At 44.2% G+C, this 27,420-nt stretch overlaps 1 protein-coding gene across 1 annotated transcript in view; it reads right to left on the reverse strand.

Annotated features, from left to right (window-relative positions):
- Positions 1–5,452: 5,452 nt before the first annotated feature.
- SLC6A4 (solute carrier family 6 member 4) overlaps positions 5,453–27,420 on the reverse strand; it is a 26,801-nt gene continuing 4,833 nt past the window's right edge. Inside the window, exons 2-14 of the mRNA XM_060290335.1 lie at positions 26,964–27,417; positions 24,362–24,496; positions 23,705–23,924; positions 22,743–22,881; positions 22,064–22,198; positions 21,378–21,481; positions 20,150–20,277; positions 18,443–18,555; positions 17,652–17,783; positions 16,519–16,618; positions 14,978–15,078; positions 10,868–11,035; positions 5,453–6,486 (exon numbers count right to left, since the gene is read on the reverse strand). Coding sequence (XP_060146318.1) covers positions 6,412–6,486; positions 10,868–11,035; positions 14,978–15,078; positions 16,519–16,618; positions 17,652–17,783; positions 18,443–18,555; positions 20,150–20,277; positions 21,378–21,481; positions 22,064–22,198; positions 22,743–22,881; positions 23,705–23,924; positions 24,362–24,496; positions 26,964–27,306 — 1,893 coding nt within the window. The 5' untranslated portion in view covers positions 27,307–27,417 and the 3' untranslated portion in view covers positions 5,453–6,411. The remainder of the gene's footprint in view (positions 6,487–10,867; positions 11,036–14,977; positions 15,079–16,518; positions 16,619–17,651; positions 17,784–18,442; positions 18,556–20,149; positions 20,278–21,377; positions 21,482–22,063; positions 22,199–22,742; positions 22,882–23,704; positions 23,925–24,361; positions 24,497–26,963; positions 27,418–27,420) is intronic.

Genomic DNA, 27,420 nt, shown 5'->3' on the forward strand with positions numbered 1-27,420 from the left:
TATGCCCAGGAGTGGGATTGCTGGATCATATGGAGTGGGATTGCTGGATCATATGGTAGTTCTAGTTTTAGTTTTCTGAGGAACCTCCATACTGTTTTCCATAGTGGCTGCACCAACTTACATTCCCATCAACAGTGTAGGAGGGTTCCCTTTTCTCTACACCCACTCCACCATTTGTTATTTGTAGACTTTTTAATGATGGCCATTCTGACCAGTGTGAAGTGGTACTTCATTGTAGTTTTGATTTGCATTTCTCTAATAATTAGTGTTGTTGAGCACCTTTTCATGTGCCTAGGGCCATCTGTAAGTTTTCTTTGGAGAAATGTCTGTTTAGGTCTTCTGCTGATTTTTCAATTGGGTTGTTTGTTTTGTTGTTTAGTTGTATGAGCTGTTTATATATTTTGGAGATTAAGCCCTTGTCGTCGCATCATTTGCAAATGTTTTCTCCCATTCTGTAGGTTGTCTTTCCGTTTTGTTTATGGTTTCCTTTGCTGTGCAAAAGCTTGTAAGTTTGATTAGGTTCCATTTGTTTATTTTTGTTTTTATTTCTATTGCCTTGGGAGACTGACCTAAGAAAACATTGGCATGATTTATGTCATAGAATGTTTTGCCTATGCTCTCTTTAAGAGTTTTATATGGGTGATGATTTTAAAGAAAGACATGCAAGTAATGTTTGGCCTGCAATCAGAAAACCTAGGTATAAGGCCTGTTCTAGAACTTTCCAGCTGTGTGAACCTGGGCAAATCAACTGACCTCTCTAAGCCTCAGGTTCCTTATCTGCAGAATGGGGGAAGTAACACTGTCACCCATGTCACCCAGAGTTCTGATGATCAAATGAGATGATCTATGTGAAAGCACATTATAAACTGAAGCTCTGCACAAATTGCAAAAATTGTAGTAATTTATTTAGCTTTACTGAAATTTAATATCTCTAACTCTAGATACTTTTGATGCTAAGTATTTGCAAATCACATCCAGTGATTTTATATTTATTTATTTGGTTCTGTCTGGTCTTAGTTGTGGCAGGCACGCTCCTTTGTTGTGGCAGGCAGGCTCCTTTGTTGTGGCAAGCGGGCTCCTTAGTTGTGGCTCACCGGTGCCTTAGTTGTGACATGCGAACTCTTAGTTGTGGCATGCATGTGGGATCTAGTTCCCAGACCAGGGATCGAACCTGGGCCCTCTGCATTGGGAGCATGGAGTCTTAACCACTGTGCCACCAGGGAAGTCCCACATGCAGTGATGTTTTGGGGGATGTGGAAATGTTTTGACAATATACAGTTAAGATTTTTCTTTTAACCTTAAGAGTTTGGAAAGGTTTTTTTGGTTTTGTTCTGTTTTGTTTTTTAATGAGACAGAATCTATTCATCATGATGTTATGAGTTATTACAGTAATAGTTCACAACAAAAGGCATTTACTGATACCTTAAAATACAGTTTGGAACATTTATGACTAAACTGCATAAATGTATACATGGACATTTCATGCATCTTAAAGAGGGGACTCCTATTTTGTATAAATAAAACAGGTTTAATTCTGTCACTGAAGTTTAAAAATAAACACGTTTCATGTAAAAAATAATGTTTCATGGAAATTTTCATATTATCACTGTTGACAGGTGAATAGTGGAAGAAATTTATTTTTCTTAGCTCTAAATAATATGGAAGAAGAAAGGAAAGATGAGGAAAAAGAAATACCATTTATATAATTCAACTAACTGTATATAATCCACACTTTGAAGCACTTCATTGATATGTTCAACACACAAAGTATCCTGAAAATGTTTTTTGTAAATCAAATCATATTTTAAATGCCACTGGAGAAATAACTGCAAATTCTTATGTAAAGTCCCTAATTTTATCCTTTAAACTTTGCATTTTTCATGTATCAAGTTTTAAGATAAGGTACACTTACCATATTAGAGTTTGAGTAAGAATCAAATTGTTTTTTTAAAAAAAAAAAAGCAGATGTTCTTATTTATTTATGGAAATTTAGGTATTTTAGCATAGAGATGGGCTAGCTGCTCCTTCCTAAATATTTGTTGTTTGGACTGTCAGTGTTTACAAATTGTTAGAAATAAATTATCTACTATAATTGTAGTCTTCAGTTGTAGAACTGAAGTCTTCAGTTCTACAAAATGACTGAAATCATTTTTTCTCTCTCCTAAATGATAAGGTTCTTCTTAGTTCAGCAGACATAAAACTTTCTTCTGATGACATGCCCCACCAATGCACACTGGTTCCAAATTAGATTTGGCCAATGAAATAATCTCTTTTTGATAACTTAAGGGAAAAACTTGCATTGGTGGCAGAGCAATTTGGTGTGAATTTTATGATGTGTTGGTAAGAGAAATACAACCTGAAATTCCAATTGAAATATACTGTGAATTATTTCCAAAAAATAAAGACTTCTCCTGAAAAGATGATTTGTTTTGAAACACCTAATGTAGAAACAGTACTGAATGAATTATAACTGTATGTAACAAAAGGAAAGACATATTTAAGATTCCATCTTTTCCATTGTGGTAAATGCCTACTAAACAATTGAGAGGGGCATTATTTCATTCTAGGAGAGGAAATAAAACTTAAGCTCACCTTCCTTTAGAAACTTCCAGATTCCAAGAAAAGTAGAGAAATTAGGTTTGTTTCTGCCTCTAAATGTAGTTATCTGAACTTTAAAATATTGTCCTATCATTGAAATTTAGAGACAGTTAAGCAATGAGGGGAAGAGGTGATACTATAAAAAGTAAGAAAAAAAGATTTAGAGCTTTTAAAATAGTCCTTCCATGGAACTGAACGTGACAAATTTTAATAAATATCAGACTTATCTCTGATATTGAAGAAAAGAATTCAGAATGTTTCAAGTGGACCAGGAAAGCTTTCCACAGTGTAAGAATATTCCCTGTCTTAATGGGTTTCTTTCCATATTTGGATTTATAAATTTCAGTCTCTAACATACTTCTCAAGCAAGCATTTTCTAAGTTCCCCTTCCTAATTTAGAGCCTTTTGTGTAACTCTCCTTGCGTTTTTAAATAATGATGACTTTAAAGTATACAACTTCTGGGCTTCCCTGGTGGCGCAGTGGTTGAGAGTCCGCCTGCCGATGCAGGGGACACGGGTTCGTGCCTCAGTCCAGGAAGATCCCACATGCCGCGGAGTGGCTGGGCCCGTGAGCCATGGCCACTGAGCCTGCACGTCCGGAGCCTGTGCTCCGCAACGGGAGAGGCCACAACAGTGAGAGGCCTACGTACCGCAAAAAAAAAAAAAAAAAGTATACAACTTCTTCCACTTAGCATAGGACTATTTTGCTTTTATTGCTTTATGGGGATGACAGGTTGTAGTATAGTCTCTCTGAGGAATCTGCTATTTCACTTCCCCATCCATCTCTGACAATAAAAGAAAAAAGGGAGGGTAGAAAATGCCTTCTGAATACTGCCTTATTTAATGATATCTTAAGCACCAGATGTTGATTTATGAGCAAAGAGACATGCTATGAAAGGAACCAGGTGTGGATTGTACCACTGGGTAGCTAAGCATTGTCTAAAATGTGTAAGAACAGCACAGTTAAGGCACTGCATTCCATGGTTTTAAGCTTTGCTTGACAGTGACCTCCAAATCAGTTATACAACAGATACAATGTATCAGGTCAGCCTTTCCTAATTATCAAAAGAATATGGTTCTAATTCTAGGAGAATAATCTCCCTTTTAAGGGGTCAGGGTGGGGTGGGTGAATTAAATGGAAATTCATACTTACACTTAAATATTGAGGTTGGTGGCACCAAATTAACAAGTTTCCTAAAAAGCAGGGACGATGAGAGAGTGACTCATCTCAAGAATAACTTTTTGCCTTAATTTGAGATTCATTATTTGGTTTGATTGTGATTGTTTGATTTTGGAGCTAATACATTGACTTTGGGTTTGTTGGGGTCTTTGCATCCATCTCTACATGGGGCAGCCAGGGCAATGAATTTAGGTTACAAGTCATATGCATTCCACACAACAAATGGAATAAGTTTTAAATGGGTTGCAAGTTTTTTGGAATAAAGATGAATTCTTTGGACTCCATTACATGTCAACATATAGGAACAACCTCAATCAACTGAACTGCCTCCATGCCTTTGCTTGTGTCTTGCCTATTTCTCAGGTATTTCTCACTAATAAAATCACAGAAAAAAAATTAACTTCAGTACTTAACTTTACAATTCATTCCATTTTTAGTTTTTACTTTTATGTAAATGCTACATTAGATGTAAAAGGTCTTTAAAAGATTATTTTAAAGTCCATTTACCAACTCAAGTTTTCCTTAAAAAAAAATCCATGGTATAGTATTGATGAATAGGGGTCAAGTAAATGCAAACTATGCTGAGGAGAGATGTTGAATTTTTTCCTGTCTAGTGACATTTGAAAACTTTTCAAAACACCTGTATAACACCTGGCTTGACAAAACTTTGTTTGAAAAAGTGCTTTTTTAAAAATGATATCTTTGGAAAATGCATAAGTGTGTGTGGGATGGGGAGAATACATATCTGAATATATTTATAAAGCAAGTTCTTAAATTTGCAAAGCTGTTTACTACTGAATATGCTGCCACTTATATAACCTCTCTCCTTTCAGCATGCTAGAAAGCAAAGAGAAGACATGAGGTAGCAGGAAGGAATGAAAGAGTGAAGATAATGAAGGTAGGTCAGTTAAGAGTCATTTTTAAATCCCCCTCTCTTTTCCTCTAATATTTTGGGAAACTTCTCAGCAGCTAACATCTATGAGGAAAATATTCTGCTAGGAAAAGCAAAGAATCAGCAATAGAAGAATGTAGGGGGAATACAGGAAGATGGCCAGGGAATATTGTTGGGGAAAGGAAGCCAAGGGAGGAAGCTCTATAATTGGATTAAACTAGGCTTCTGCTATATAGATCTTTCTATAAGGTTAGGATTAAGTTAGATTTATATAGAGGACTGATGTGATATGGGGCCAGATCATTGAGTCCTTTTATCATTGACTAGGCTTTACTCCCTTTAAGATCTTGGTAAGGAAATCTCACACTACTAGGTAAAATTTGCTTCTCTACCTATGCATCTGAGAGTCCCAAGCCACTGAAGGTCAAATATACTTGATCTGTATTAAGGGTTTTATGTGGCATGTAAGGTTATTCACTTAACTGACCCTTTTCCAATCTGGCTTACTTAGACTCAGTCTTGAAAATTATCTGGAGGGCTCAGTATCCTGGTAGCCAACCAGGAAGGGTCAAGGGGTTGGGAGGAGGTTCATTTAAGGCTAACCCAGATTCTCCAATTACTTTTGGGTTGAGGATGACCTTGGTTTAGGTCAGGGTACCAGAGCTCTACACTCTGTGAAAATTTGATTTATCCACTCTTCACAAAGCCAAGTAACCTTAATGGTTAAACTGAGTCATTTGAAGTAGAGCTTAAACCAGATAGTCAACTGAACACTGAAGATGCATTTATCAATATTCATCTTCAAAGTAGTTCATAGCCAAGCCACAGTGACTAATGAAATAGGCCAGATTTGCCTGTGGAACATTATCCTGAATGTTTAGCAGAGAGAGACAAGAAGATGGCAGTGAAGTGCAAGAAATACTAAAGCATGGCCCATAAAGGAAGATGTATGGGCTAAAGTTCATTGGAAAAGGAGTGGGTGGCAGAGTGTGTTGTAGTAATTATACCCTTCAAATAATAACATACATACAAATTTCAGTAGGTGGAATTTGTTAATGTAAGAAAAACTAGAGGAAATTCATAAAGTTTGTAATGGGCCCAAAGTATTAGAATGGAGATAGGGATACACTGGAACAACAGTATACACAAACACACATGCTCACATGTACACATTATTTTTCAGCTTAGCTTCTTACATCTTCCTCTCCTGACTCCAGAGCAGTACACAGGTTACAGGGTTCTAGTAGATTCCAGCTATAGTAGAATTCTATGCTACTCAGGAAATATATGGCTAGCAAGACAGTATCCCTGTTTTCTTCTAAATGGTTTATGCATTCATGAACAGTGAAACCTTTGGAAGCAAACGATGTTAAATACTGATGATCATAACAAGGAATGATACAGGAGACTTTCACAGACTTGATCCTAAACCTAATCCTAACTGACGACATTGTGGTTTTCATCACCTCCATACACACCCTCCCACATCCAACGCAGTCCACTTCAGCTGCATCACAGAGTCTAACATGATAACATGTCTGGGAGATTTCACAGCAATAAGTGGCTGGAGGCCATAAGAGTCTGGGCACCATAGTCTTTTGGGACTGTGTCTCTATGAAGAAGGCCCTTCCATCGGCAGGCTTAGCTGGCAGCTCATTGACTTAGAGGGGGAAGGCGAGGTGTGACTTGTCAGAACTGGAGGAAGAGCTTGTTGGGAAGCCATTTTCCTTTCATTGATGTTTTACACAGCGTTCAAGTGGATATCCCCACAGGGAATTTCTGTCGGTGTTTCTGGAGTGATACCTTTAATAAGACGCTGTTAGGAAGAAAACATGATGTTATAAATATTCTTATAATTTAACAGTTTAAAATTTTTTTCAATATTAATACAAAGGTTAAGTAGCATTTAAATGGCATTTAATAGTAAATTGGAATAGTCTTACTGACTTTCCTTAAGAAAGGAATCTGCAATTTATTTGTTCTCAAATATGGGTAAAAATGGCATATTCAGGAACTATATAAGCATCTGTAAACTAATTAAGAAAGTCATCATAACACTAATGGGAGAAATGATGGGCCTTCAATAGAACCTCTGCTGGCCTGTAACATGCCTTTGATGGCCTGGGAAAGGGCATCCTTTTCTCTTGTCAGAGGAGGCTTCATGTGGCCCACAGGGCTTGGGAAGCAAAGTGAGCTCTGGATTCTGGCTCCCCCCACCTCAGCCATGCTCCTTGTGCCTGCATACATGCTACAGGCACAGTGCACAGTGCCATCAGCTACTGTAACAGCCAGGATGTTACTGATTTAATGAATTTACCTGTTAAGGAGCACTGGTTAGTTCATACAAGGGTACAAATTATTACATAATTAAATTTTAAAAGATGTGCCCATTTAAATCATCATTCGTAAAGCAATCTCATGTTGATGTCGTACTTAGCACAGGGAAAAGGCTGAGAATTTTTACTTTAGAAACAGCTGAGGTACACAGAAGCTTTGGGACAGATCTGAAATATGCTTGGGCTTGGGTATGAAATATACAGCCTGCCTTGCAAAACTTAGCATCAGTGACACGAAGCAGCTCAGGGATGTGGGGAGCACTGCAGAAGCGTAGAAGAAAATCTTTGTTAAGTAAGTTGCTCAGTAAACTCTTTGATGCCAAAAGTCTGTACATATGGTGAGCAAGGCAAAATTGGATCTGAAAGCATATTTTGATTTATTGATTTTAGGTGAAGCTCTGCTACTTGTCCTTTTTATTTTGGATTGAAGAAGTATGTAGTCCCCTTCAGTTTTTTTTATTTCCTGGTTCTGGGGGTTGATTCTTCTTTAGGGAGCAGGGCCTATGGAATTTTAAAAGTTCCCATTCTCATAGGTAATGAAGTTCACAAAATTGTACATGTTGTGTTTCTAATGACCTTAATATTTCAAGAACTAAAATCTCACACTGGAAATCCATTTAAAAACGAGTTGCTGCAGTGCTCATCAACTACCTGGACATGTCAAGTCATAGAAAGCAAAATTTCACAAACCATCCTTTCCCACAGATGAATCTGTAACCCATAATTGATTAAGGAGAATTAGGCCTTGCTAATTGGGAACTGGACACATCACTGTAACTAGGGTAGAGGCAAGACCCACAGTAAACAACACTGTAAAGTAGAACATTTGGCTTTTGTGCCCTAGCCCCCACCTGCCCATTCTCCTGCCCTTCTGGCTGCTGATCTCCCCAAATGCCAGGTCCACCTTCGTCTTCCATATTTCAGCAGCATTCCAGTTGCCATGTTACTATCGCTCTCAAAATTTGCCAGTCCCTGGCCTTCTGCAAGGCAATCATCTAAGCAATGGATCACTGTTGCCATCTTCATGAATGCTTACTTATTAGGGACCATCTTCCCAGTGTCTTTGTGCAGGTTACTAGGGGCTTCTGGGGGCAGTGACCTAATCCAGTTGATGACTCCAACCTTGAGACTTCCAGGTTGCAGATGCACATGATAGCCTCCAAATTACAGGTGAGTAAGTGGTGGCTCACTCCACAAACTGTAGCCTTGTATATGGCTAGGGCCCAGAAGAGTTAAGAAATTTACTTATTTTCTTTTTAACCATACCAAAATTTTATATGAGTTCTCCCTCCCTCATAGATAGAATGTTCAAGACCATCAAGTCTGGTATTCACAAAAAATTTTAGTCCCTTGGGGTGCTTGGCAAAAACATGGCATGCTTTATTCTTATCAGAAATTAAGCATGCACATAGGCGTGTTAAGGCTTTTGAGAAATCCTGTAGTAAAGAGACCTATTTACCTTGCCTTAATCCAGCATTCTCCAAAATTATTTGACCACGTAACCTTTTTCCCCCAGCAGTAACACTTACTCATATCCCGTGGAACTACTACTACTCCTTAAAACATACTTTGGAAATGTTAATCCAATTCAATGAGCACATTTTAAAGATGAAGAAACTAAGGCCCAGAGCAGGTAAATGACTTGCCATAGTCTTTTCCCTCCTAGTCCCCCTTGACCAGCTATATCATGATGCTTCCTGGTAACCCACTGTTTCCCATCTGGTGGCCTATGACAAACATGGCCCTGCAATCGGCCTTACCTCTACTACTAATGGATCTGAGCTCTGTTAATTATACACCATTGGGTGGCATTTCCTTGTGGCTAACGGGGAATTTGCAAGAAAGATGGTCAAGACTTGAGGTACAGTCTGTGACCAAAGAATACTGAAATTTATTAACCTAACTAGAGTTCCCACCCCTGACCTTGGACTCTGGGTTTGAGTCAGCTGGGCCAGTGGACTATCATGACTGCCATAAAGGACAACCTGAAGGAGCAAGTACAATGACTCTTGTCTGAGCGTGTATTTCAGGCAACACCAGAGTCCAAGCCCCTTTGGGAGGAATGAGGTTGTGATAGGACTGTTTTGGGTGTAGAAAATTAGTAACTCCTGGCAGAGTTACTAATTCTGTTCACCTAGAATTCAGTTTTTCTGTTTGGAAAAAGAAGCAATCTCAGTTCTTAGAAAAGAGATGATGTTTAATGGCCTCACATTCTCTTGCTTCGTGTTTCTTGTGAAATGTTTTAGGAAGATGAGTATGATGATCTGATATTTAAGTTTTGCTTCTAAGAGTCCGTAGACTAGCCCACCTATGCTCTCAGGTCATTATAGAGCACAGGTCCCTCTAGCTCTCCCCCAAATACCACTCTTCACCTTTGAGCTTGTCTCCTACAAAAGCACCCACCCACAGACTTCTAAGTGGCCGCTCCTTCAGGCTCTACTGCCACAGTAACCTTACTATGGCAAGAAACACAACCAAACAAGTAATGACCCAAGCATTTTCGATTCTGGTAACATTGCTAGGAATCCTGGCAGCCTGAACACTAACTCTTGTCAGTACAGGATGAAAAGTGGCAACTCATCTCTCCCTAACCTCTAGAGCCAATTTCTACATTAGCAAACTATTAGTACCCTGAGGACACAAAAGAGAAGCTGCACCTAAACATGAAAGAGCATTGGACCAAAAACCAGAAGACTTGGATTCTGAGCCTCCCTGTACTGTGTATCCCTGGACAAGTCACTGAAATAAGGAAACTATGAGCAGCATTATTCCCAGACTCAGTATCTTTGTCTGCTAATGATACCTGCCCATCCACCTCACAAAGTATTTTGATAATAAAATAAAATAGTCTACATGAAGATGCTTTAAAATACATACAATCTTATACAAATTGTAAGATTCTGTTATTGAAATTTTTACAGCACATTATTCATTTACTGACATGAATCTTGCTAAAATGGCAACTTTTTTTTTCATTCCAGTGACTTGAACTAAAACTACGATATTGTTGCAACACCCTTATTTAGTGATTTTCAAAACAGCCCTTGTAGGGCTTCCCTGGTGGCGCGGTGGTTAAGAATCCGCCTGCCAATGCAGGGGATGTGGGTTCGAGCCCTGGTCCGGGAAGATCCCACATGCCGTGGAGCAACTAAGCCTGTGTGCCACGACTACTGAGCCTGCGCTCTGGAGGCCGCGAGCCACAACTACTGAAGCCTGTGCTCTAGAGCCTGTGCTCCGCAACAAGAGAAGCCAACGCAGCGGGAGGCCCACGCGCTACAACGAAGAGTAAGTAGCCCCCACTCGCTGCAACTAGAGAGAGCCCCCGTGCAGCAACCAAGACCCAATGCAGCCAAATAAATAAATAAATTTTTTTAAAAAAAAGCCCTTGTCACACTGCTGTTAGAAAATGACCACAGACATTTTCCATCATAATCTTCACTTAAACCAAGTGGATTTAATTTAAATCCACTTAAATCAAATTTGTGTTATTGCTCCAGACACCACTGATCTGATGTGCATGCCCAATGCCATGCAGGAGGCAAAGCAGTTTTCTGATATGTTTAGAATGCTATACACCAAGCTGTGTGCTACGGTGCATCCACCTGGCCAGCTCACTCTTTCGCCTTTGTACTTGTGGCTTATGGGAGATGCCTTAAGGTGATAGTGGCAGCTATTAGAGGCTACACGACGGTATAGTTATATAATTATATAAGACTAAGAGCCTCCTGATGAATTCTTGTGGTGGACTTAACATCCTTTGAATAGAGCATAAGACGAGAACCCTTTTCTCCCCAAACAGTTACCAATCTGAACACACACACACATACACACACACACACACACACACACACTAGCACATACCTCCTTAAGTGTCCCTGGAGTGATGATCAGCCGATAAGTTATATACATCGGGATGCAGATGAAAGATGAGGTTCCTATGCAGTAACCCAGGATGATGCTCCACTGAGGATAATTATACTGAAAAAGTCGTAGCTGTGGTGGGCTCATCAAAAAACTGCAAATGATGAACTAAAACAGAAATTCCAAGAAACATTAAAAATTTTTCACGCTATCCACACAGAGACAGTCCATGTACCACAAACACTGAACACTAAAGCTAAGACACTTTCATGAAATTGCCTAAGTGTGATATATCCTAGATTGAACTCTGACACAAAGAAGTCACTAATTTCTGTGCCTCAGCTGCCAACAATGAAGCGGTTAGGGGCTTATCCTGATTTTCCTCCCTACCCCCACCTCAGCCCCTACAGTGGGGATGCCAAGGCCTCAGAAGGTTATTTAGGGAGGTTACAGCGCCCCTTTCAGGGCAAAGGAGAAGAGACGCATCCATCAGGAGTGGTTCAGGCCCGATTTGTGAGACAGTGGAGGAATAAACTGGGAGACCTCTCCATAGCTCCTGCCAGTCCTAGGGCTTCATATTTCTTTCTGTTTTGTTTTCATTTCCTCCTGCGTTTCTCTGCGGTGATTGTTTTTGGTAAGATGGAAGGTACCTAGGTCCAGGAGACGTAATAAGGTTCTCAAGACCTGGAGAAGACTCAGGCTCCTAGGTAAGTTCTCCTTCTCCCCCCTTTCCTTGCATTAACCCAGGCTAAGAACTGGGATTTCAACAAGGATGGCTCTGCCGTGAGGCATCTTGATAATAAATGACTGCCTGCCACAGGCCCTTGTAATGAAAAGAATAATGGAAGGAAAAAGCAGCTCAATACACTTTTGATGTGAAAATTCAGTGAAGATTCCGACCAAGAAAAATTCCATGGTGTGCTCCCAGTACTCGGTTTATGAGTTTTCTTATTTCAGTTTGGTTTCCAGAGACAGCGTAAATACCAGTTTTTGCCTAGTAACCGCTGTGCTGAAATCGTTATTGCTCTTGATTTAATTTTATCTTATTATTTCATAGTCATAAAGAAGACAGTAATGTAAATTATTTGTGGGCTTAAACATCTATTTATATCTTTTTTTTCTTTCTCTTCACATAATAAAATGGGAAATTGTTAAACACACATTCATCTTCAGAACAGTGTTATCCTAAGTCCAGGAGGAAGCTTTCAAAACAGGAGCCCAGCCAATCGCAAACCTTTCTCTGGACAGACTCTCCTCAGCCCCAGACCCGGCTACTGAGAAAGGTAATTTTGAAACAGGGAAAGGTGGGGTCTGGTTAGGAGCCATCCCTGCTGTAACTCGTCTCATCTTGATGTCAGGTGTGTGAAACCTAATGCAGTTCAGGGAGGCCTCAAGCTCTCACTGTGGCCACTGAGTATTGCTCCAGACACCCCCTCACACATCCCCACCTCCTCTTGCTCATATACGTTATTTTTCTTTTTTATAACTTGGCTTCAGTGAAAAAGAATACTTTTAGTAAGCTACTTGTTGTTTACCTAAAGCCCAAAGCAGGGGATCTGTTAAGTAAACCCAGAAGTGAAGACAGATTTGCCTCCTCTTAATTGGGCCCTGGAGCACTTACCTTTAGAGGAAGTGAGTAGAGTGAACTTCACAGGAATTATGTCATGTCCCTGAACCCAGATCTGTACCTGGGTTTTGCTGGGCACGGAAACTCATTGGCTGTACACCAGGAGTTCACCCAGTTTGCCAGACAACCACAGAAATGAAAATACTAAAAGCCTGGGGCCAGGACTAGGGTAAGGCATATGAGATATTCACCTTGGGCACAACATTTAAGAGGATGTCAGAATTTCAGTAATCAAGAAATAATAATAATATAATATTTTAGTGCAATACTTTAAAAAGACAAGCTCTGACAGGGCCAGATTAGGGCAAGGTGAGTGAAGTGAGACATGCAAGTATATGGTTGGATCCCGTATTTATTTAAAACATTGGTATTTTGTTCATCAGGGATTTTTTTTGCATTAATTTTGATTTTTAAAAACTACTGCATAAAAATAGTATTTATCGGGACTTCCCTGGTAGTCCAGTGGTTAAGACTCCATGCTTCCACTGCAGGGAGCAAGGGTTCGGTCCCTGGTTGGGGAACTAAGATCCCACAAGCTGCGCGATGCAGCCAAAAAAAAAAAGTAGTATTTATCTTGACCACTGAGTTTTTTGGCACCCCCGGAAATTTTACATCCAGGATGAGTGCCTTGCTTGCCTTTCCTGAGTCTCAGCCCTGAACATCACTCCCTCCCTGTGTGGAGAATATGAAAGTAGACAAACAAACAAACATGGCTTCTTCCCTCAGGGAACTAATCCAATATCTCTCCTTCCTTTGAAAAACAAATGAAAAGATGTAAGTAGATTATCAAGAAGCACTGGTAACAATATAATAACCCATTTATGTCAGGACTTCTGCTTCTACTAATGGCAGATTAGTGATCCAGACCAACCCTCTCACTGAAAACAACTAAAATTTCTGGATTTAAAAATACATTGTTTTAAATTTACCAAAAAAGCAACAGCAAGCTGACAAGGTAATAAGGAACTACCAGGCCAAGATCTAGAGGAACACGAGCCCACAGCACACACCAGAGCCCCCAGGCCCTGAGAGTATCTGCTGCTTGGGGCAAAGGTTGGCTTTGGTTCTGGAAACCTCCAGGGTCCAGGGGAATGGAAGTCAAGGAGGGATTCTGGGGTGGAGAGAGACACGTGCAGCATTATGGAGGCAAGAATGAGCACGCTGTCCATCTTATAGGTTAACATCGAGATGTGCAGGTACAGAAAAGCACAAAAAATAAAGCACCACCCCGAGGGCTTCCCTGGTGGCGCAGTGGTTGAGAGTCCACCTGCCGATGCAGGAGACGCGGGTTCGTGCCCCGGTCTGGGAAGATCCCACATGCCACGGAGCGGCTGGGCCCGTGAGCCATGGCCGCTGAGCCTGCGCGTCCGGAGCCTGTGCTCCGTCCGCAACGGGAGAGGCCACAACAGTGAGAGGCCCGCGTACCGCAAAAAAAAAAAAAGAACTACCCCGAGAAAGTCAAAATAGAATGCAAAAAGGGTTGTTTTGAAAGAAGGGGAAGGCACAGATGCATACATGTCCTATGATGAAATGGATGGTCCAGATATCCTAATAAGCAGGAGCTGGACTGAAGGAACAGTCTCTGGCTCTAAAAGACCAAAAAGCTCCCCCCACCCCAAATCAAGTTACAGATAAATGAAAGAACTGAGAGTAATCCCTGCTGATGTGCACGGAGTCACTTTACCCCAGGCTACCTCAGAGTGCACTTGGGATGTTAGCATGGTGCTTATCCATCTTTGGGCAAACATCTCCTTCAGACGGGTACCAGGAGGGACGTGGGGGCACACGCAGCAAGGCTGGAGTCAGCACTGAACACGTCCTGGCAAACAGGCAACCCTTGGAGCTGAGCTCTCTCATTCTACAATGAATGGATTCTACTTTTGACTTAGATCTACACCTGAGAAACCTGGTGGGGGGTGGGGGTGGTCTTTAAGAAAATGAATACAGAATTACTAGGACCCTTGTTAGGTCCTTCATGAGCAGCACAGTAAATACTTCCCCGGCCTTGAACAGTTCTTGTCATGTGACCTTGGACCCTAAACCTCAATTTCTCTGAAACTGTGAAATGGGGAACTAGAACTCTACTTCATAGAATTGTTGTGAGAGTTGAAACAGCAATGGGTGTTAAGTTTAGTGTAAAGTCTGGCCTGGCACTCACTACTCAGTGAACGTTATGTGTCATTATCACAGAGCAGGGGAGGGATGAAATAATGTGACAGAAACCGGAAGAGTGGTTAACTATGGGGGGCACGTGACTGGGAGGGGACACAAGAGGGGCTTGTGAAGTATTGGTCATGTGTTTCTTGGTATGGTTTTAGCTACAAAATGGTGCTCAATTTATAGAATTTCACTGAGATGTACACTTGTGATTTGCACACTTTTCTGTATATATATGTTACACTTCGATAAAACTTATTTTTTTATGAGTGTTTGAGGGTGAATCTTTCTCCAGGGCAAGAAGGAGAAGGGAAATGACAACTCACCAGGAGAAACAGAGGGCTGATGGCTACCCAGCAGATCCTCCAAAACCATCCAGGGCTGAAGCCAAGCATTTCCTTCACGTCACTGCAGAACTGATTGATGCCTAAAATCATCCAAAAGAGAACGAGATTGACTGACCAAGAGAGGAGCTAGACTGTCCTCCTATCCCTTGACTCTCAGAGAGAGTAGCAGCTCTGGAGTTTCTCCAAAGGAGGGGCTTGGGGTCACCAGTCTGGTCTGAAAGTGAGATGGGGGACTTGTCACAAAAATGCACGTTACAGTAAGCAAAGCTCTTTCTACACAGAGTGGGAGGATTGGTGGACATCTGGGGAGGGACCTAAAGCCCCCTCTTGGTGCCCACACTGCCTTTCTAGGATTTCAGCATATATCTGATTTTATCGTTACTGTAGAAAAGGAAGTGGAATTTTGTCTAAAAATGGTGAAGCCACTTGACAGAGACTGACTCTAACCATATGCTGGAAACTTTGAAGAGAAAATTTTAACCACACTGTTGCACATTCATATGTCAGATCAAGATCAAGGTTCTTCTTAACTGGCATGGAAGTGAGGACTGGGGGAGAAATCGACAAGGGGAAGGAAGGGTGCTCTGCAGTTGCTTCCCTTAAAGTGCCCAGCAGGTCTGTAACATCACACACCTTGCACTTGGTCCTCCGAAGTGCTGAGGAGGTGGGGAGGACTTCTTTCAAAAAAAAAAAAGGGGGGGCTTACATGCAACTCAAAATGTGGGCCCCCCCTTCTTTATATTATGTGTAATGACACACATGCTAAAGCTGTTCCGCTATCATAGAAACTAGGAAAATATTTTCAGAATGAAATCACATCTTGATTTTAAAGATGAAGAAAGGCATCTCTGAACTTGGTTTTCTTCATTTCCATTGCCTGTGCCCTCCTCATCCTCGCCCAGGGGCTCTTGGGATCCCTGCCCATGAACCTGTGTCAGCTCTCTCTCCGCTCCTGGTGGTTTCACCCTTATCAGATTCCATCCCACGATTGGGGGGCCGGGGGTGGGGGCGGTGTAAATTGGAGGCTTTACCAAGACAGATAATCCAAACAAGAACATTCTTGCCTCTTCCCTAGAAGATAAGCTCCTAAACTCTGTCTCAGGGCTCTGGAGGGAGTGCTCGTTTGTGAAATTTAAAGTGGGGCCACTCTATGTAACAGCAGAATATTGTACACTCTGCAAATGCATTCACTGTGCACTAGTTCTTTGTTGTCTGTCCAATTCTTAGAGCCTGTCAGGATCGTAAGCAACCACTGTGGATGAGCTATAGGGAACCACTTCAGCCCTGTCTCCACTGGGTAAACATATAAACTCAGAAGAAAAAATCATCCTCCCAGGAGTGCAGGCAGTCTGTTGCACAGAGTGTGGAGGAAGTGATGACCTGTTTTTGAAGAAGGGATGCAGCAGGTGACGTCTTGTACACTGGCCTGCTTTTCCCTGACGACATCGGCCCTTCTGTATTCTGGTGGCTATATGGGCTGGTGTAGGAAGGATCATAGCTAGTGGAAGGGAGCATCTTACCATAGAACCAATAAACAGCAATTGCTTCTATCAGGGCAACAGTGAGCACTGCGGGTCCCGTGGCAAACTCCTCCAGCAGCTTCACCACATAGGCCCCTCCCTGGAAATGAGACCACAAACCCTGTTAAAGGCCCTCTAAGGCACTGCCTCCTCTTTACAACAGGAGCAAAAAGAACTTCTTAGGATAATTCTGGAAAATTCTCTCCTTGGGTCTAACATAAGTGTCCCAGAGCCTACTTCTTGGACTGGCCTTGGCAGATGGGCAAGATTTCATCCCATCAGACACACCTCTTCCCGCCCTACAGGTCACTCGTCTGGTTTCCACTCCCCACTAAGCTTTAAGACAAACTCAAAAGCGCCTCTGGATCTGTTTTCAACTTTCTTCAATTTACTGAATACCTACTGTGTATTCTACCCCAGAAAATCTACAATACCAGACACACCGGGCCCAGTGGTCATGGTTTTTGCCTCTGTCCTAACTCAGAAATCCCTTGGGTCCTACTCAAGGCCCCACAACCCTGCTGAAGCTCCAGAGCCATTGGGGTCATGGCTTGAAGATGTTTATCTACAAAATCTGCCTTGAGTCAGAAGGATACACGCCTACAATGCCTATGGGTACTATCTGATGCCTGATTTACAGTTTGACAGTATGTGCCTAAGCTACCCCCCCCCCAAAAAAATAAATAAAATCACTAGAGAAGGTCTAACTTCTTTACCATTACAAATTCTCTGGAGGAGATGAAGTGACATTACAAACATGAGATGCCAGCCTCCAGATGTTCAGCATATCAGGACATCAGGGCACTATTCCTATGAAAGCAGCCCTAAGGACTGGAAATAGACTGAAAAGACACATCTTAGTTTTCCTCCAGATAGTCTGTCAAGCCTTAAATCTAGTTGGATTTGCTGTAAAATGCTGAGCCTCCAGATCCCACGCCCAGATTCTTCAGACAGATGCCACTAGAAACAACTTTTCTTCCTCTCCTTGATGACTAACTTTTTAACAGCGGTGACAACTTCTCTCCCTTTGGCCCCAAAGCCAGGGCACCATGTGGGATGGAAAGGAACAGCTTCTTGTAACATTCTGTTGCCCTAGGGGAGGTTGACTCTAAGTTTAGGGTTTTGGTACTCACAAAAGTCAGGGTGATCAGGGATCCAAAGAAGCAGGTAATGACCACGCTGAGCACAAACCACTCCCGGCGCTTGGACCAGATGTGTGGAAACTCATCCAGCACGGCTGTGATCACCCCCTCCAAGCCTGCAAACTGAGAGGGGCACACAAATGGTCACTGTGTAGACTTTGGGACAAATCTGCTACCTCTAGGACAGTGAACAGAACGGAGGGGTTAAATTGCCAAGTGACCTGTCAAGCTGATCGTGACCAGTTCCCCCCCCTCGCCGGCCCTCACTGGAAACATCTCTTTGTTTTACCCCGTCATTTAGAACCCATTCCTAGGACATCAAGGAAAGAAAGTATAGCACATGGACAGGACTTCTTTACGTGAGGCATCTCGGGGAGACTTTGGTTGCACCAGAAATGCCAACTGAAAGCTGAGACTCATTCCACACTAATGATATGAATGCTGGGCTGCAGGGCACTGAGACACAAGTGTGACCTTGCCCTGGCCTTCAGGTGCTGCCAGTCTGGTCAAGGGACAGTGCACAATGAGTGCACAACAGTTCACATATGCTGAGCTCTTGGCCTGTGCCTGGCACTTTACCCTCAATATCCCATGAATGCCTCTAAGGTACTAGAGGGCAGTAAGCACCCAAGTGAACAGGGGCTGAGGGAGCACCAAGAGGGAGCAGCCAACATGGCCTGGGGTGGCCAGGATGGGAAGGAATGGGTACAGCTTCCTTCCCCTCCTCCTCCCCCCCCTTCTCCCTCCTCCCGAGAGCAGGATTTCCCTCCCCATTCACTTACTGTGCTGTCCAAGCCCAGTGTGATTAACATCAGGAAGAAGATGATGGCAAAGAACGTGGATGCCGGCATGTTGGCTATGGCTTCCGCATATGTGATGAAGAGCAGGCTGGGGCCTGAGACAGAGCGGGAAAGAGGAGGAGGTGGTCGCTGAGACCTGCCCTACAAAGATGTCTCAGGAGAAACTTGGCCACACCAACAATTACAACTCCTGTCACGAAACCTTACATGTGAATCAGGGTTGGACACGTACCAAATGCTTCCTCACACCCCACACCATCCTACCTGGACATCCTGGGAGGCAGGAAGGGAATAGTATCCACCTTGAAGAGTATGCGCCCTCAACCAACATGGAGAAACGAAGCAAACCTGAGACCTCAAGACTAGCAAAGCTGAGCACATGAATTGGAGTGTACGCTATATAATAATTCAGTGCTTTTTTTTTTTCAACATGAGGATTGATATATCTCTGAAGTCTCACAGCGTTTAGCTCTCTCTTTAGCTCCAGAACAGTAGGAAATGTTATACTGATTTCAGAAGAATCTAGCGGCCTCGGAATAAAGACCTCCAGCTATTTTGAAGTCCTTTTTGATAGTATGAGGGACATGTCTTCAACCTCTCATGGACTAGATAGGCCGCCCTTAGTTTGGGGCATGGAGTTCATCAGAGCACCCTGTCGGGCTAAAGACAGATGTATGTTTGCAAGAAAGCCCTGGGACTCCATCCACAAGATCCCAAAACCTCTTCTTCAACGTCTGTCACCCTTTTTCCATGAAACCTTACAGTACAGTAGAGTGCTACATCATCTACATTTAATTTTTCTGCAAAGGATTAGTAATCATTTGCTTACTAGACTTGGACCCATCACAGGACCCAAACACACTTTTTTTGTTCTGTTTTGTTTTTTTTAAATAGGAATTGCTATCTATCTGTTTATTTGTTTAGGCTGTGTTGGGTCTTCATTGCTGCGTGCGGGCTTTCTCTAGTTGTGACCAGCGAGGGCTACTCTTCGTTGCGGTGCACGGGCTTCTCATTGCGGTGGCTTCTCTTGCTGCGGAGCACAGGCTCTAGGCCAGTGGGCTTCAGTACTTGAGGCTTGCAGGCTCTAGAGCACAGGCTCATTAGCTGTGGCACACAGGCTTAGTTGCTCCGTGGCATGTGGAATCCTCCTGGACTAGGGCTCGAACCCATGTCCCCTGCGTTGGCAGGCGGATTCTTAACCACTGAGCCACCAGGGAAGCCCCACACTGTTTTTTAGTTAGTTTGTTTTATTTGGCTGCCGCTGGGTTTTAGTTGCGGCACGAGGGATCTTTGTTGCAGCATGGGGGATCTTTTAGTTGCAGCATGCATGCGGGATCTAGTTCCCTGAACAGGGATCGAACCTGGGCCCCCTGCATTGGGAGCACGGAGTCTTAACCACTGGACCACCAGGGAAGTCCCCCAAACCCACTAGTTTTAAAAGCCATCATCCAAGTCATATTTCCAAGCCCAAAATGTATTCAAGGCCCCAGTACTGGGTGCCGAGGGAGCTGCCCCATTACCACGATGGAAAGGGTTGAAATTTCCAAGGCAGTAAGTTTCTCTAAAACCTTTGAGAATTTTAAGAGGAACATTTAGAAATAATGCAAAAGTTAGATATTTGTAAAGATCCAAAGAGCAGCAAAGCAATTCAGTGGGAGCCAGGAACCCAAACAAAACCCGAGGTCCTACCTGCATCTTTGGCCACCTCAGACACATCTTCGTTCCTCATCTCAGCCATATACCCCAGCACTGTGAAGATGACAAATCCTGAAACGAAGCTCGTCATGCAATTCACCACGCTGGTCACCAAGGCGTCTCTGGAGCAGAAAATCCAAGGGGCCTGAGACATTTCCAAGTCAGGAATCTAAGGAACATCTGTCTCCAGCTGTGACAAGGGTGAGTGGGCTGAGCTCACAGGGACTTCAAGCCTGTCCAGGTGTCTCCTCCCCTCCTCCCAGGGCCCAGCCTCTCAGACGGGTTGCATTACCTTGAAGCACAAGCTGCTGTTATCACCACGCATGGCATGGGGAGAACAGCAGTCAGGGATGGTTTTAAGAGATGATTTTGTTGTAAACCAGCACAGCACAGACCTCTGGATTTCAAACAAGGCTTGCTCTGAAGCAGGGCCTGAGTTGCAGCGGGGGCCAGGAGGAGGCCTTGGCCTTACATTTGTGAAGACCTCAGATTTAGACTTTTGACATTATGTGTAAATGAGGTTATAAGAGTGCCACAAAGATATCCTGACACTTTTAAAAGAGGACTTCATCATACAACTCTAGGCTGGTGTCCCAATGCAAGGCCACACTGCTTAGGGTGTATGTAAATTCCTTTTCTTAAAAAAAATTAATTCTGTAATTATCTTACGAATAGCACAATCAGACTGCTGGACATTCCATCTGTGATAGAATATTAAGACAAAGTTAACTCTAAAGATGAGGAGTGATATTTAAATCATAATTGGCGCCATGCTCCCTGTTTTGTCACATTTCTGAAATGAGATTTTGACATAAAAATTATGGCATTCTATGTTGGTCAAAATAGTTCAATCATTATTCTTTTTGTATATATATACATAAATAAATTATCACAATTTTTGTTGTTAAATACATTAACAGGTCAAATGTAAACATTGAATGTATGTTGTGATTTCTGTAAACCTACTTTGGAATTTCTTAATTTTTCCTGACATATAGAGAATCTCACAAAACAGAAGTGGCCTGGAGCCTCTCTCAACCCCTGAGTGAGGCTATGGTCTGGGTGAGTGGTCAGGCACCTGTGGCACCCCTGAGGGTCAGAGTGTCAACGTGGCCTAAGCCTGGCCAGGTTTGAGGCCATCGGTTTGATCGCTTTCCTCCAGACCAGCTGACTGACACTCACTCCACTTTCAAGCTTTGTTTGGGGGGCCCCAGATACTCACTGGTAACAGTTGTTGTTGAATTTGTTGTAGCTCGCAAAAGCCAGCAGGACCCCAAAGCCAGGACCGAGAGAGAAGAAGATCTGGGCAGCCGCATCCACCCACACCTGCAACACAGCAGAGGTAAGGGCCAGGGCCGAGACCCAGGCCATCGCTGAGCACCAGCGGGGCCAGCGCCCTCATCCCTCCATGTGGCTACATGCAGAGGCAAAAAACAGGCTTCTCAGGGCTCCTTCCAGGGCTGCCCACATACCAAGTGCAAACAAATGTGAGTTCTCTTCCTATCACTTAGCCATAAACCAACGCAGTGGCCTCAAGTGTACTTTTTTTTTTTTTTTTGCGGTACGCGGGCCTCTCACTGTTGTGGCCTCTCCCGTTGTGGAGCACAGGCTCTGGACGCGCAGGCTTAGCGGCCATGGCTCACGGGCCCAGCCGCTCCGCGGCATGTGGGATCTTCCCAGACTGGGGCACAAACCCACGTCCCCTGCATCGGCAAGCAGACTCTCAACCACTGTGCCACCAGGGAAGCCCCTCAACTGTACTTTTCATGCTTGTATTTCTGGTTTAAAGCATCACTGCAGACTTGCCGCTGAACCCAAATTTCAGTTGTTCCTACTGTCCTATTCGGAGAACTAGCTTCGGTTAGTAAAAAGACAGACAGGTGCACACTGCTTTCCTCATTATCTTACCCCTGTCTCCAGGAGTTTCTGCCAGTTGGGTTTCAAATAGAAGAGAACTCCCCTCCAGGCTCCGGGGAGGGTGGCCCCCCTCACCAGCAGGATCGAAAGGATGATGTAAGGGAAGGTGGCTGTTACCCAAACCACCTGTAAGGAAGGAAACATAGGTTATCACCACATGAATGCTGGTGTCTTATTCTTGAAAACGTCCAAGAAAGAAGATCTACCTTTTTTTTTTTCTGTAATTTTAGGAGGCAAGGTGGCAGAAAGATCACAGCCTTTAAAATCATACAGGGATCTGATTCCCTGCTTGCTGGTACTAACTACTTCTAAACCCACTCCCCATCTGTAAGATGGGGAAAATACCTAGCAGGAGACAAAGTAGCCAGTGTATACAAAACACTGTACATGGTCCATGATGGGTTTTCAGTAAATTATTGCCACTATTATTAGTTATGACACTACCAGCGTGCTAAAGGAATTTTTAAAAAATCATATAATGGTTCTTGGGATTGACCCATTTCTAGAATTTTCTAACCGATTTGGTGACGAGACACTGAAAATCATGGAATGTGTTTGGTGTAAAGGAAAACATGTCCCCCTGTCTCTGGCTATCCAGGCCACTGAATTCTGAGTTAGACCCTCCAGGGCCCCTTGGTAGGCCTGGATCAGCAGCCAGAGTCCTCCTCACCTTGCCAGATGTTTTGACACCTTTCCAGATGCTAAAGTAGATAACAGTGAAGATCAGCATGATGCAGAGGGCAAGCTGCCAGCTGATGCCCCCCAGGTCCTGGAGCCCCTTTGACCGGTGGATCTGCAGGACGTGGCGCCTGAGTGAATGAGAAAGAAGGGCCAGTGATGTGGTCTGAACAGTTACCTGAGCATACTGCGTGTGATACCTCTGGGAGGACACCAAGAGGAAAAACGGACACAGTACTGCAAGGATCAAGTGGTCAGCAAGCCTCGGGAAGAGCTGGGAGGGGCTCTGCCCATCCTGAAGGAGAGAACAGGGCAGTCAAGCCGACCAAGCCTGGGAAGAGCGCTCGACCCAAAAGCAGACTTCCAGGTCTCCTTCCTAGGCTGGGACCCAATGAATGACTAACATGACTGGCTTCTGGGTGCATGAGGATTTGTATGTGTGGGCAGTGGGTCCCTTCCCCACCCCAAAACAGCTCCCTTTGGGCTGCTATTGCCTGAAATTCCAGCATTAAAGAAAACTGCCTACTCCAGGCATCTTCTTCCAAAGGGTAGATCCCACGTATTAAGTGAATACATGAAACCAGAAACTCTTTGTGTAGTTTCAAACTATTGAAGTAGTGGGAGGCTTTGCTTCCATGACAGCTGGCTGCAAGGAGGGCCCAGGAAGAAGGGCAGTTTTGATGCAGGGGAATAATTTTGGAATGTGAAGGTAGGGACTGGCCTGGGCACAACAGAAAAGAGGGGGATGGCGCAGAGACCCAGACTGTGGAGCACGCAAGGTGGTCTCCCAACTTCCTCACTCACATTTACTCCCCCTCCCCGATAGCTTCATCTCTCAGAAATCCATCAGCCAAGAGGTGAAGAGCCCCTGGCTCCCACCTCCCTCCTAAGAAGCCAAAGCCCAGGGGTGTGGCCTGCCCCTAACAGGCCACCCCCTCGCTTACATGCACTTACGTATAAAATTCTTCTGCAGGGGATGTTGAGTGGAGTGTCCAGGTGACGTTGTCCTCGGAGAAGTAGTTGGTGCAGTTGCCAGTGTTCCAGGAGTTCTTACAGCTGGTCCAGGGCAGCTGGGCCGCAAAAGAGGAGATGAGGTAGTAGAGCGCCCAGGCCATGATGGTGTTGTAGTAGGAGGCGATGTAAAAGGCAATGATGCAGATGGCGTAACCGATCCCTGGGAGAGAGAGGGTGAGGGAGGCCAAGTTTCAAGGGCAGCCCAGCAGTTAGGCAGGGCGTCAGGGGCACTGCAGCCCGGGTGAGGGCTAAAGGTGGGGCTGCCATTCATTTCATCCTCCAAAGACTCCAGGAGACAGTGGAAAAGTGGCAATATGGTAGATTCCTTATTTGTATTTGCAGAGTTACATGTTTTAGAAAATGTGTACATGTGCTATTAATGCTTTTTCTATTTCGTTTATTTTTAATTGCCATTTATTCTATTTTGCTTTTAACAATCTCATACTGCTTGAGCAGTCAAAACCTTAATTACTCAAGTTATCTCCCAGGGATACCTAAGGCCTAACTGATTCCAGAAGAAGGTGTCCAGCTCGACCCATTGATAGAAATCATCACTTCCCAGGAGGACCCACTCACCCACCCAAGCCTTTCCGTTACCTTTGAAAATCGGGCAGATTTTCCTCCATATCGAAATGCATCCATTTCGGTGGTACTGGCCCAGCGCGAGCTCCATGTAGAAGAGCGGGATCCCCCCGAAAACGGCCATGATAGTGTAGGGGAGGAGGAATGCCCCTGAGGCAGATAAAAGACAGTTTCACTCCCTGCCCACATCTGACTCAGGACAGCCCAAGTGATCTGGACACACAGAGCCATCTGATGCTCCAGAGTCATGAAGCCAGCCTGTCCTGAGTGACCTCACACGGTGCTCCCCTGGTCTTAATCCTTTGCCAGAAGTAGTCGTAGACAGAGCTCCACAGTGAAGTGAGGTTTGGGAGGAGGCAAAGAGTACGTGGGAAGGAAACTGGGTCTGGGAGTCAACAGAAGAGGCCCTAGGACCAGTTCCACTTCTAACTGCCTGGAGGACCCTTCTCTCTGGGCCTCTTTTTCTTCCACTAGAAACTGACAGGGTTGAGGAGAACTGAGGTTCCCAAACCCAACCACTCATCATAATCACTGGTAAGCTTAAAAACACACACACACACACACCCCCAAAAAAAAAAACACACAGCCACCCTGACCTCCTGAAGCAGAAGCTTCAGATATGAGTAAAACAAAGATTTTTTTAAGTTCTCCAGGTGATTCTGATGCAACCAGTACATTGACCAGCATTTGGGACCCTTGAAACAGATCTCCTGCGACAACCTGTACAACAGCTGCAATAGTCTGTTGACTACTGCACATCACTGAATTAGTATCTTTGTTCATCTGTATCCCTGGCTCCAGACACTTGACTACTGATGTTTGGTTATACTTCCATAACTCCACGGAGCCAGAATGCTCCCTCCTGAGCCAGATTTGCAGGTGTGGCTGAAATTTGCAGGTAGTTTGCTACAGAATGAGAAAGTGCAGAACTGCTGCATCACTGGAGATGCTGGTGTCTCCTGGCTTTTGTGGCTGAGGCAGAATTTGGGTATGCCGTGCTGGGGATTGCTCACCTGCAGCCTGAGTTTCAGCCCAAAGGGTGAGCCGGCTGTGATATTTCCTTGATAACTTTCCCTCCCATAAAGTGTTCTGAACCTAGAAATCTGAAATCTGTGCAACTCAGAAAGGTTTCATCTAACTTACAATCACACTGGGTAAATCTGGCTTGAGAATAATAACCATGTTGTATTCTCATGATGACATTTGTCCAAAGGGTTTGCTTGACTGGCTTTACAGTAGGGAATGAGTGTAGGGGAAACATCACCGGTGACCCAACCCCTTATATAATGCTCAGGCTACAGGCGGGTCCTCCCAAACTAGAGATAAGATGATTCCAACTTCTGCCCCTCCCAGGCCAGGAACGCTGGGCTTCCCGGCACTCCCTCCACCCCCCACCCTCCCGGAATAGCCTTTGCTGCCGAATGGACCCAGGTCCTTAAAAGATGCAGCAGATCCAGGCAACTCTGTGTCAGGTCATGGAGGAAATGAAGGCGACACAAACAAATTATCCCTCAAACCTCATTTTAGTTACCCTCCTAAATCTGTTTCCAGAGCTCCTGTCAAAATAAATGACTGGGACTCCCCTGGTGGCGCAGTGGTTAAGACTCCACGCTCCCAATGCAGGGGGTGTGGGTTCGATCCCGGGTCAGGGAACTAGATCCCACATGCATGCCACAACTAAGGAGCCCGTGAGCCGCAACTGAGGAGCCCATGAGCTGCAACTAAGGAGCCCACGTGCTGCAACTAAGATCTGGCGCACCCAAATAAATTTTATAAATAAATAAATAAACAAACAAAGATTTGACTCCCACTTCTGGTCCTTTTCCTATTCTGATAGCAAGTCCATTGTCAAAACAGAGGCCCCATACCTACCTGCTCTGCTCTCTGGGGCTCCCATATCTATGCCTACAATCAGCTACTATTTTTGATAATCTGCAAATAAACTGCTCTGTAGGCATTAGGAATAGTAGGAGGAACAAGAAATCGTCTCTGGCCTCAAGAATCTAACACTCTTGTAGGAGCTATAAGGCATATCTATATATGGTTTGGTGCTGGCATTAACGTGGCTGGGTTCAGCTACGGATCACGCCCAGATTGTAACTTAAGACTGTGGACTTGAGCTGACACCCTCTCTGCCCTCACACGGGTCCAAAGGCCCAGCAGGGTCTGGGAACGTGGAGCCACTTCCCAATTTTTCCTTTCACAGATCTAAGCTCTCTGGACTCTTCTGAGCAGAACCAGCCAGCAGAAGTGAAAGAACTCAGCATAGTGCTGATGCTCATTCCCCCATGTCTCACGTGGAGGAGAGCAGGGCTTGTATAATGCAGGGATGAGAAGGGGGCTCTTCCACAGATGAAGCATTAATGATGCTGAAAATCTGGTGAGGTCAGGTTCAGGAGGGCTTTCATTCAACTTCATGACCCAGAGAGCCACAGACATGCTGACTTAAAGTTTTGGCTTACTGGAGATGTGTCTTTTAGACTAGCTTGAAAGGCTAACAACCATGTTCCCAGATGCATTATCAGTTAAACAAGACATGATTTATCCTCTGGCCTCCCAAGAGGATCTACAGACCACCCCTGGGTCACAGCCTCTGCTTGCAGCCCATGATACTGACCCCCTCCATTCTGGTAACAGATGTAGGGAAAGCGCCAGACGTTGCCCAGGTCCACAGCATAGCCAATGACGGAGAGGAGGAAATCCACCTTCTTGCCCCAGGTCTCCCGTTCCCCTGGATGAACCTCAGCCACTAGGGTGGTGGTGGCAGCCGGGATGGAATGCTGAGTGTCTTCTCCTGCACTGGGGCTTGGAACTGCCGAGTACCCATTCGAGATTTGGCTGGACTCTGCCTTATCCCCGGGGACAGGGACACCCCTCTGTAGAACACTGTTTCCTTGACAGTCTTCTCCATCCACATATGCTGTTAGCTCCTTCTGGGAATTTAAGGGTGTGGTCTCCATCCTACTAGCTAGTAGACGATGCTGACGCCCATGTGCCGAGGACCGACCCGAATTCTTGGTGCTCAGATCTGTGAGTCTCCTCAGCACTTGATATCAATGGGGTTGAGAGCTCTG

The sequence above is a fragment of the Globicephala melas genome, chromosome 20 (genome assembly GCF_963455315.2).
Source record: "Globicephala melas chromosome 20, mGloMel1.2, whole genome shotgun sequence".
NCBI lineage: Eukaryota > Metazoa > Chordata > Mammalia > Artiodactyla > Delphinidae > Globicephala > Globicephala melas.